Here is a 10,023-nt window from a genome sequence, read left to right as displayed (position 1 = left end):
TCGCGCTTGGTGTGCGTGTAGTTATTATGGTAATAAATTCGCATTGTTTTCATTTTTCTCGCATTGTTGTTGTCGGCGCCTTATTATTTTGCCAGCGCACGGACGGGCTTCTGCCTTCCCCTGGTCTAACCGTTCGAATAATGCAAATCATGCAAATTGCCGTGAAATTTATTCGCTTCCCACTTCGTAACCAACCGATGTACCTACCTTTGCCGGCTACTTAGCGTTGCATTAATTTAACCGCAAAACGCGCAAAGAAAAATAGTTACGCTGCTGGTAAACACAAAAAAATATGATCATAAATTTTGTTATCACATGCAGGATGGAAATTACACATACTCACCTGTGCGCTTTCCCGGCCGGACTGCAATAGAACAATGTTTGGTTTTGGTAATTGCGCGCAAATGTAAAAGTCAATACTGGAATGTTTAATAATTCATTTATTTATTCATACTTTAATAATAGTTCCATTTGTAGTGCATTTCCATAATGGTTTTGAAATTCCTCGCTTGCAAAATGAAGTCAACCAAACCAATCACAATTCTTACATAGTACAATTTACCATAGTACAGTTAATGTGGACATAGATTTCGTACGCAGTCGTTTTCAATCAAAATCACTCAAAATCTCATTAACCATTGTAATTTATGTATATCTATATAATTTCTGGATTAATTTATTTCGTCCTCTGCTATAGTTTTGTTTATTTGATTTTTCATTTCATTCGCCTAGTTAGTGTTTTTTTTAGGGAAACTTATTGCTTATACAGTTTTCTTGAATAATCATCTGTTCGCTCAGTTTTAATTTAATTGAGTCTTGCGTTCACACTTCCGCTTCCTTTGTCATTCGTCCAGCATTTATTTTTGGATAAATTACAACTATCATTAGGTTTACATATCGTATCATAGTTTCGTGCTCATAATACTTACGCCTGTCATCTTATTGGTAAAATATTTTCATTCTTATGTACAATTTGAAACTAAAACGCTTTAAATTAACAAGTACATCTCGATGGTGAGTGCTTTTATCGGTCGCGCGCGATTTCAGTTTCGTGTGCGGAAATTTATTTCGACGACCGAATAAAATCGAGCGCGCGATCGTACAACCGCTTCATCGAAGTAAAGAGGACGATAAACATTCTTTGAGTACTCCTCGAGCGTCTTATAGCTTATAAATAATCAAAAATCTTTCAATATTAAACGTTTAAAATTCTCATAAAACTTTTGGCATGATATTTTTTCTCTTCTCCATTTTGCCTGCTTGCTTCAAGTTTGGTAATAATCGGTGTCTCCGGCGGGCGTTTTGATATCTAGCGCTAATGGATATCGCGTTCGCTTTGATTTTCGGCGATTCCTCTTCTCTCTTGTCGTTGCCGCCACCGCCGTTTCCGTCAGCTCTGCTAATTAGTTTGCCTCGCTTTTTAAATACCTTGATATGAGTGAGCTTTAGATCATATTTTATTTGGCCATTTAGTAACATATAGTATATATATATTTATTTGTTTATATATATATATATATATATGAATAATATACTAACTAACACTCATTAATTAGTGTTTTTGTAACGTTATCGAATTATCATGAAAAGTGCTTTTATATGTTTTCGCTTGTGGGGCGTGAGGTGTACTCTGCGCGAATGGTGGTTGGGGGCGGCACAGGATGACAAAATAGTTCAATTATATTCTTGTTTGGGGCTAATTTCATGAAAAATTCACCGCTTCGCCCCGCGCAGCAAGCGTAACAGTATACAATTCGAAGATAATTGTTTAATTAATACATAGTGGACGTAGTGCATTCAATTGCGCATGCGCAGGAATAAAATTAACCAGTGCCGGCGAAGGAAATAAAGAGGACAGTTGAGTATCGTCACATAATGATTAGAAAGCCGGTCCGGGTAGAGAGCGAGTAGAAAAGGTGCAATAGGAACCGAAGCGACCGCCGGCCGCCCGTGGGGCAGCAGCACAACGTGCCTCGCTTGCGTGAGTCCCCTCTTACAACACGACAAGACAAGGCTAATGCGGGCGGATGAAGCATGTTACCGTGTTTGGCCGGCCGGACGGCCTCGGCCTAGACGTGGGTGGACACGTGCGAGGTTGTGCAAAGATGTGCAAATCGTACGAAATCGACAAATGGGACACGCAAACCACCCGCTCGCTCGCTGCCAGCCAAAGCAGGTTTTTGGTCTTCAGGGGACCTTTTTTTCTCTTCTCTACGCTGGATTCTCCCTGCGTTTTTCTACCTTTCATTGGCCATTTTTTTTCCATGGCGCGGAACGGACTCTTTTACTACGGTCCTTAGTTCCTAGTGCTTTCGGGTCCTCGCGCGTGGCGCGTGTCTTCGCGAACCCACCACCCGCCCGAATTCCTTTCAACTACATCGTCCCTTTTGCTTTCTTTTATCGCGCGCGCATGCCGACCCACGCCGGCACATGTTGGTTTGGTGATTTATCTATTTGGTTTCCAAACCGGCCCGGCACCGCGCGAGATGTTATGCAGACAAGCCGCAAGCATTGCGCGCGTTCAAATTCTCACTTTCACTCGCGGTTCACCACCGACTCCCCTACACACTTATAACTAGTACTTTAACTTACTTTATACCTTTAAATCACAACACATTTTCATCTTAATTCGACGTATCGTCCCGGTTGCACAATAATTACACTCTGCACGCCGCTTATCGATTCGTACGGAGTACTACCACTCCTAATGCGGTAATGACCAGCAGGATATCAGTGCGCACTGTTGTCGTTGAGCTGTACCAATAGGTGAAGCTCGGATTGCTGTGCTGCTGGATCTGCGTCTCATGGTCGAAGAGCGCCACCGTTTTGCTCGCGGTGCGCGCTGATTCCGGCACCCCGTCGAACGACGCCACGCAGCTGAGGTCGATGTGCTTGCCGTACTTCTGCGTCTCGACGACCAGCCGGATGATCAGCGAGGACGACGCCAGCCCGTTCTCGTCCGGCTTGCTGCGCTTGATGTCGCGGACGTACTTGCCGGCCGCCTGCGGGCAGAACAAGCAAACAATCACGCAATCAAACGCTGCGCCGGAGCTAATTTCGCACGCCTCGCACGATTCGGCCGGAAGAAAGCCAAGAAATCAGATGGATTTCAGATCAAATTCAATTTGATCATCGCGAGCAAACTTCAATAACTCACTGCGACTGCACTGCGCAAACAAACTCGACTTACCAGCTCCTTATTGATATACCAAGTAATCAACTGCGGTGGATCCGACGGTGCTGATAGACACTTCGCCGTGAGGATATCCCCCTCGGCGTAGTGCGCTTCCAAGTCTTCAATCCAAGGTCCTTCGGCTGGTAACGCCGCAACTGTTACATTCCGTGTTTCGGAGATGAGGCGGAATGCTGGGGCTTCTGTTGAGACTTCACAACGGTAAGCACCACCGCTGCGTTGCCTCACCAGATGATCCAGAGTCAACTGACATCTACGTGTGCCACAATCAATGGTTTCGTTGGCTAAGCGGACGCCATGAACAGGGAACAATAATTGATGTGGTTGTTGGTGTGGTTGGTAGCGGAAGAATTCATGGTCATCTTTGTACCACTTCACGGCGTACAACAGCTCACCACCCATGTCAAACTGGCATTCGAGATGCAGCGTGGAGCGGTAATCAACTACTCCAGGGGCGGACATTTTTGTCAGGCGTAAACACTCGACTGCAAACAAGAAAATAATTGATTACTGATCGTTGGCTGCTAAAATTTGATGTTTTGCACTGCTGGGAAGTCTTTAAAAGGTTAGATACCTGGATTCTTTGGACGGTTTGCAAGGATGTTTAAAAAAGCGCTCGGGCAGCGAGTTTTTTGCATTGTTTTGTTTTATTTTAATGATTTCAACCACAATACAAAGGAATAATTCATTTTAATTTATTTTATTGTTGATGATTGATGAACTTCCCAAAACCTATAATAAACAAAGGAAAATTTAAGCGATTGAACTTGCAATTATATCACGATTGTTTTGTTATTATGCTGGTACTTACGTATGGCAGATTATTTTGTGCATAATTTTTGAAAAATGACTTTTGAAATGACTATGAAAAAAACTATTGGACGCGCTAAAATACTAAGCGTACTGCGCAAATGCATGCATGACCCATCATTAATCCAGCACACAATGAACTCAAATCGCTTCCGTTCTCCTTTCGCGTCGTTCGTCGATATTTCTTCCGGAAATCTTGTTTCATTCAATTTTCCACGCAAAGTTTCTTCGTGCGGCAGGCGGGCCTTATTAATTCGCACGCCGCTCGCCGCTCTCGGCGTGCGCTCATCGTTCATCGCCCATCGCCCATTCTTTTTCTAAACAATGAAAAGAAACTTCATTTGTATTACCCAATAAGCGGCCGCTCCTCTGCCGGGCTCACATGCGAGGAAATAATATTGAAAATCGAGCCCGCTCGACTGTCCATCGATTGCGCCCTAATGCGGCCGGGCGGCGGCGACGGGCGACTCGGATGGTATTTGCACAAAAGTGGGCTATATTAAATTCGGGGCAGTGCGCACCCCGCCAGGCTTTATATTCCGGCGACTTTGGCGCCAACTTTTTCCTCGGTTTTAATTTAACGTAAAATCTCATTGATTTTTTTCTGCTGCTCTTTTGCAAACCTTCGCCTCCACTCGCCGCCCTCTGGCGCTTGATTAATATCCGTGTTAATTTTCTATTAATTACTTTAATTTTCAATTTGGAAATTATTGATTATCAATTAGACAATTAATTATATTTTTTAAGAGTTTTACGATTCATCGTGAGAATAATGAAATTAAATTAAAAAATACAAAGTTTAAGAGAATAAATGTGATGTTTTAAGGAGTTAGAAGTAGATTAAGAAGAAGATGTTAATTTTGGGCTTTATACCTATCTTAAGATGCTTCATATGATCGAGTCATTTTGTTAATTTCACGCGAATTGGAAATTTAACGCCGTTTTAATTCGCGGCAAGAGAAAGGAAGCGCGAGACAAGCGCGCACAATGCGCCGCCGGCGCACGGGAACACCGATTGTGTAGGCATTGTTCCGGCCGCCCAATTGTCATTGTTCTGCCCCCGGTCGACTCTCGCGTGAACTCGGTTTTGTTTAGTTTATTCGCCCGATCGCGGGAGGCAAAGGCCGCGCGCGCCTAAAACAAACGCAAACCGGGATTAAATTAAACCGGAAAAGCTTGAGCCACCACCCCCCAAAAAGCCACCCGACCAAAACGCGGAGGTAGTCGCCCACGTTCCACGTTCAGAGAGAAAACACAAAACGTGTAACCTACGAAGGGGGCGGTGCGCTAGTCAAATCGTTCGTCGCTCGACGATTAACAATTAACGATCGACAATCAAGCGCGCCGCGTCGTGCATCTCCCGCGCGCGTGATCAACAACGACAAATTGCTTTTAATTCATTCATTACGCCCCGCGTACCTGCGAGGACAACAAAACGCACGGCGGCATCGAATTAAACAAACGAAACAGCGTCGTTTATAAACAGCCGACCCTTTTACCCTGCATTGAACAATGATTAAACAAGCAAGAAACGAGCTACAAGCAGTAGGTGCCCAGTGAAGCGATTGAAGCTGGGAGGGGGGGGGGGGAGATGAATTTCGCACGCGTTCTTTGTTCGCGCCACCCCCAGCAATAGATTGTTTCCGTGTTTGTACGCACAATTTAGTTTACAGTGATCATTTCGCCGGTTTTTTGTGTGTTTTGCTGGACAAAAACACGCGAAAAATGATTCATAATTACCTCGACTGCTGGTGAGCGCCAGGAGGGCGAGAGCTTGCGAAAGTATCCACCACATCTTGTCCGTGCGAGTTGAGTGCGCGTTTGTCAACTTTAATTTGATCGCACTTTTCCGCTGGCACTTATTTTCCGGCGCGTCGCTTGAATTCCGCAGTTTTTCGTATGAATCACTCGACTTTTTGTCGAAAACACTGAACAACATCTTCGTCCTGACTGTGGTAAGCTTGAAATTACTCCTTGTGGTGTTGTGGAGTTGAGAAGTTTTTTTTTCTTTTTTCTTTTTGGTTTTAAGAAGTAGCGCCCAAATTAAACTTGCGTTCCGCGCAACTAATTTAATCGCCGACGATTTTCCATCTAATTGTTCGTCACGATTAACGCGAAATTAATGCGACACTCATTAATATTTATTAACGTCGGACGTGGTGCGTGGTGTATCATGCGGCCGTGCGTCGCCAGCGAGAAAAAGCGGCGGCCGGCGGCGGCGGTGCGTTGCGCTGCGGCGTTGGAATGCGAATGCCGTCAAGGCTGGAGCAATACTGGCGGCGGGCGGCGAGCGCGTCTACTCCGAGCGTATTAGTGGGCGTTGCCCGATGCCGCACGGCACAGCATACTGACGGCGCGACGTACGAGGATGCACTGTGGCGGCGGCGGCGGCAGCGCGCGACCTCATCTACCGACGCGCACGCTGACGCAAGCTCATCCCTCTCTCGCTGTTCCCAAGCTGCACATCCGCATCACCAGCATCTGAACTATCGTGCTACGTACATTTTCAAACACATCATCTGTCGAAGAAAATCAAATTTGTTTCAGATTTTTTGATTTTTATTTGTTACACCTGAGATTCCATCAGTTCATACTTCTCTATCTCTCATTTTACTCCAAAAGAAACAAAAACTCGCCTTTGGTCCGTTACGTTTCGCACGTAATACTTTCTTAACATTAATTAGACTTTAATTAATTTCGCCGCTTTATAAATACAACGAAAAACACGTTACGAAGGTTTTTCTACGTGGAATATGACGGCGGTGTATGCAACGACGGCTGAAAGGAGTAAAAAGGGGCGAAAAGAATGTGGAAACGTGAAAGGCAATTGCAATTTATGCTAATTAACATTTTTTGAATACGTTGTACTTGCGTTGATGAATAATTTTTGCAATTAGGGGCGTTTAAGTGAATACGCGCCACTAGCAACAATTCTCATGTTAAATGCGCTTTGTGACCTGTGAAAAATAAAACATACTCGAGGATAGAATTACGCAAATTACGCTCTCACATAACCAAAGGCTTAAAAGTTGTGTTCGAGTGCATTACACTTTTCAGCATGCGGCGCGCATAGAAGGAACTGAAAAGCATAAACTAGTTGATGAGCAAATTCGCAGAAACGCGGATTTCCGAGTTTACCATATTGCGTTTTCAAAGCCGCAGGCAAAATGTGATAGAGACGCGTCTAATTTTTTCAAATAACTAAAAGGCAAGCTGGTAAACTTTGAAGAAAAATTCAAAAACCGCGGAATTAAAGAAAATTAAGCTGGTTTAAATAAAAATTTCATTAATTTTATGTAATTTACAAACTAAACATTAAATTTTTGTGTTGTTTGTTTAATTAGGTAGATAAATACGTGTTTTTTAATTAAAACTATTAAAATATTTCTAAAAAAAAGTTTAAAATGTTATAAAATTGTTATCAAAACCAATTCTGACGTGTTATTGAGTAAATAATGTCGTTTTTAACAATCCTTTAGCATATTTGTAGCTTAAATTAAGAGTTGACTTCATTCCATAAATATTTTGATATCGCCTGATTAACTAACAATCAAAATGATCCAGAATTAAGCAGATTCCTGCGGTTTTTAACAATAAATACTCAAATTATTGCTCACTATATTTCCACTTACATAATAATGCGTAAACGTCGGAAAATCCAGCTGAAATCAACCTGAAACACGGTCAACAACCTAAAAACTGGGTTTTCACCGTCGGCCAGTCCCAAAATCAGCTCGCAAAACAGATAAACGCCTCGGCAACTCAGCGCGCTTACGATGAGCGGAGGATTCCAGCTTAGCCACTGGCGCAAACGCATACCAATCGCATTTGTTTGCTTGTGCCACAGCAGAGTTTTAGTTAGTTGTCTGACGACTTCGCGGAGCGCATGTATCACGCCGCGGCCGTCATTAGCGATCGCTTGCGGCGGCGTTAAATCGGTGCGATACGCGACCCGTCCGTTCAGTTCGGTGCGCGAGTGCGAGTTGCCACCACAAACGACGTCAGAAAGAGGTCCGGTCGGCTCCACTGATAGTTCCGCGGCAACGCATCAACAGCACGCACATTGTACATACTAATTGTTGTTTTTTTTTCCTACACATCACAATCGCAAATACATACACATGCCAACAAAGCACTGCCTGTAATAATTACTAATTACAGATATTAATGCATGCTAATTATGCGCGAGCCGCGCAAGACTGCCAGCGACAAAGACGCAAATTAAGAGGACTGCAAACAAACAAAAAGTGACAAAGTTTTGTTATTGTGCATTAAATTCCTGCTGATAGAAAGAAAAAAAGTTTTACAACTTTATCGTTGTTGCTGTGAATGAATTCAATTGTTGACTGTGATTTTTCATTGTAAGTGCCGTGCATCACTTCCCCAGGATGGTGAAGACGTCGAAACCGAATGTGTGTCATCTCCTCCAGTCGGGCACGCTGGTGCTCTTGATGATCTTGAACTTGATCGCTTCGTACCCGTTAGAAGGTAGCGATTTCTCTCTTCTAGCTGTTAATAATAACCTTAATAAGGCGGCCTCGCAGTTCTCGCAGTGATCAAAGGCGATATTAATGTCGGTTGTTAATGCACAGTAATGGTGAAAATTCCAGAAGGCTCCTCGTGCGACTTGAAGCAGGAGGAGCTTACGGGCGGCGGCGCCGGCGCCGGTACCTGCGTGGTGGTCAAGCAGTGCCCACCGGTGATCAAAAGTCTAAAGGCGCGCCGGAGTCATGATTTTGCCCGGTGTGGGTTCCGAGGCACGCTGGAGATTGTCTGCTGTCCGAACGACGTCATCCTGTCCGAGGACGACAAGGACAAGCTGAAAGCGACGCCGAAACCGACGACCACCAGCACTACCATGACCACATCCAAAGCAGAGGTACGCGGCCCTTCGATAAGAAAAAGTGTTCAAGGTGAGTCTAACATTCGGAAAACGCATCAAATGCACTTTGTGGGTCAAGTAAACAAATTGTAATCGGAAGGAATGTTGTTCGTGCATGATGACCTTCATAATTATTCCATCATCATACGAGGTGTTAAGCTATGATGATCTTTGAAAATATGTTTCAAGTATGCGAGGATCTATTGGAGCGTTTCAAAGAGCAACCAATCAGCCTCCATATTGCGGGTGGGGAAGACGCTGACCCAGGTGAATTCTCGCATATGTGTGCGCTGGGCTATGACACCGACGGCGAGCCGAAGATTGCATACAACTGCGGTGGCACGCTCATTAGCGAGCGGTACGTGCTCACCGCCGCACACTGCATCATTAGTCAATCAATGGGTGCACCTGTCCGGGTGCGCATGGGCATGACAGATTTAAGGACAACCGACGGCGAGGAGGTCGCCATTGCGAATATTACAGTACACCCTGAGTACCAGCGTAAGAACAAGCGGAATGACCTCGCGCTGATTGAGTTAGAGCGCGGGGTGACGTTCACCAACAGTTTACATCCGGCTTGTTTGTATACCAAACCAGATAATCCTAAAGGTTTGATAGTTACAGGCTGGGGACACTTAGAAACTGGTAATTTATTGGGTTTCTTTTTGATGATTTTGTGAAAATTTTTAAAATTTTCGTTTTTAGCTGGTAGAACTAGTCCAGTCCTTCAGAAAGGAATCCTATCTCCTGTGGAGGTATCCGATTGCAATGAGTCCTACTCGCGGGCACCGCAGATTTCCGTCACCATCCAGGCCGATCAGGTGTGCGCCATTTCCACAAGCGGTAAAACCGATGCATGTCAGGTAGGCCAATTTGCTCTCCGTGCGCTGCTGAAATAATCACGTAAATTGTGGTCATCTAGGGAGACAGCGGTGGTCCCATTCAAATACTGAGTCCTGCCAGTAACGTATACTTCGTCGTCGGCGTGACATCCTTCGGAAGGGGGTGTGGGGGTACGTTTCCAGGAGTGTATGCACGTGTGTATAGTTATATTGATTGGATTGAGAAAATTGTCTGGCCGAAATAAATTATGGACTTTTTAGTTTTTTAGTCAACTTAGTGGTTATATATTATATAC

At 44.3% G+C, this 10,023-nt stretch overlaps 2 protein-coding genes across 3 annotated transcripts; one reads left to right on the top strand and one right to left on the bottom strand.

Moving 5' to 3' along the window:
• Window positions 1–420: 420 nt before the first annotated feature.
• On the bottom strand, window positions 421–6,475 carry LOC135792984 (uncharacterized). Its single transcript, XM_065303825.1, has 3 exons — window positions 5,744–6,475; window positions 3,191–3,678; window positions 421–3,002 (listed from the first exon to the last, which is right to left on the bottom strand). The coding sequence occupies exons 1-3, from the start codon at window positions 5,940–5,942 to the stop codon at window positions 2,676–2,678; spliced, it is 1,014 nt and encodes a 337-aa protein (XP_065159897.1). The 5' UTR covers window positions 5,943–6,475; the 3' UTR covers window positions 421–2,675.
• Window positions 6,476–7,857: 1,382 nt separating this feature from the next.
• LOC135793820 (serine protease persephone-like) lies at window positions 7,858–10,000 on the top strand. Of its 2 annotated transcripts, none has more exons than XM_065306024.1 (5): window positions 7,858–8,491; window positions 8,614–8,916; window positions 9,075–9,530; window positions 9,591–9,748; window positions 9,808–10,000. In XM_065306024.1, exons 1-5 carry the CDS (start codon window positions 8,392–8,394, stop codon window positions 9,970–9,972), a joined length of 1,182 nt encoding a protein of 393 aa, XP_065162096.1. In that variant the 5' UTR covers window positions 7,858–8,391; the 3' UTR covers window positions 9,973–10,000. The 2 variants fall into 2 exon arrangements, with proteins under 2 accessions (XP_065162096.1, XP_065161351.1); XM_065305279.1 differs by having other exon boundaries at window positions 8,596–8,916.
• The last annotated feature ends 23 nt before the right edge of the window (window positions 10,001–10,023 follow it).

Source organism: Atheta coriaria, unplaced genomic scaffold (assembly GCF_025399875.1).
Source record: "Atheta coriaria isolate IRGN ID8LTWV9N9 unplaced genomic scaffold, Caltech_Dcor_3.1 hic_scaffold_1_pilon, whole genome shotgun sequence".
Lineage (NCBI taxonomy): Eukaryota > Metazoa > Arthropoda > Insecta > Coleoptera > Staphylinidae > Dalotia > Dalotia coriaria.
The sequence above is the reverse complement of the archived record's forward strand: the minus strand, read 5'-3'. Positions and strand labels throughout refer to the sequence as shown.

Bases quoted from the DNA above. Each gene is read 5' to 3' on its own strand.
- LOC135792984 (XM_065303825.1), bottom strand. From the start codon at position 5,942: ATGTTGTTCAGTGTTTTCGACAAAAAGTCGAGTGATTCATACGAAAAA. The intron at 3,679-5,743 runs GTAATTATGAAT...TCTTGTTTGCAG, and splicing joins GGCGCTCACCAGCAGTCGAG to TCGAGTGTTTACGCCTGACA. The intron at 3,003-3,190 runs GTAAGTCGAGTT...TTCTGCCCGCAG, and splicing joins GGTATATCAATAAGGAGCTG to GCGGCCGGCAAGTACGTCCG.
- LOC135793820 (XM_065305279.1), top strand. From the start codon at position 8,392: ATGGTGAAGACGTCGAAACCGAATGTGTGTCATCTCCTCCAGTCGGGC. The intron at 8,492-8,595 runs GTAGCGATTTCT...GTTAATGCACAG, and splicing joins CGCTTCGTACCCGTTAGAAG to TAATGGTGAAAATTCCAGAA. The intron at 8,917-9,074 runs GTGAGTCTAACA...ATATGTTTCAAG, and splicing joins GATAAGAAAAAGTGTTCAAG to TATGCGAGGATCTATTGGAG.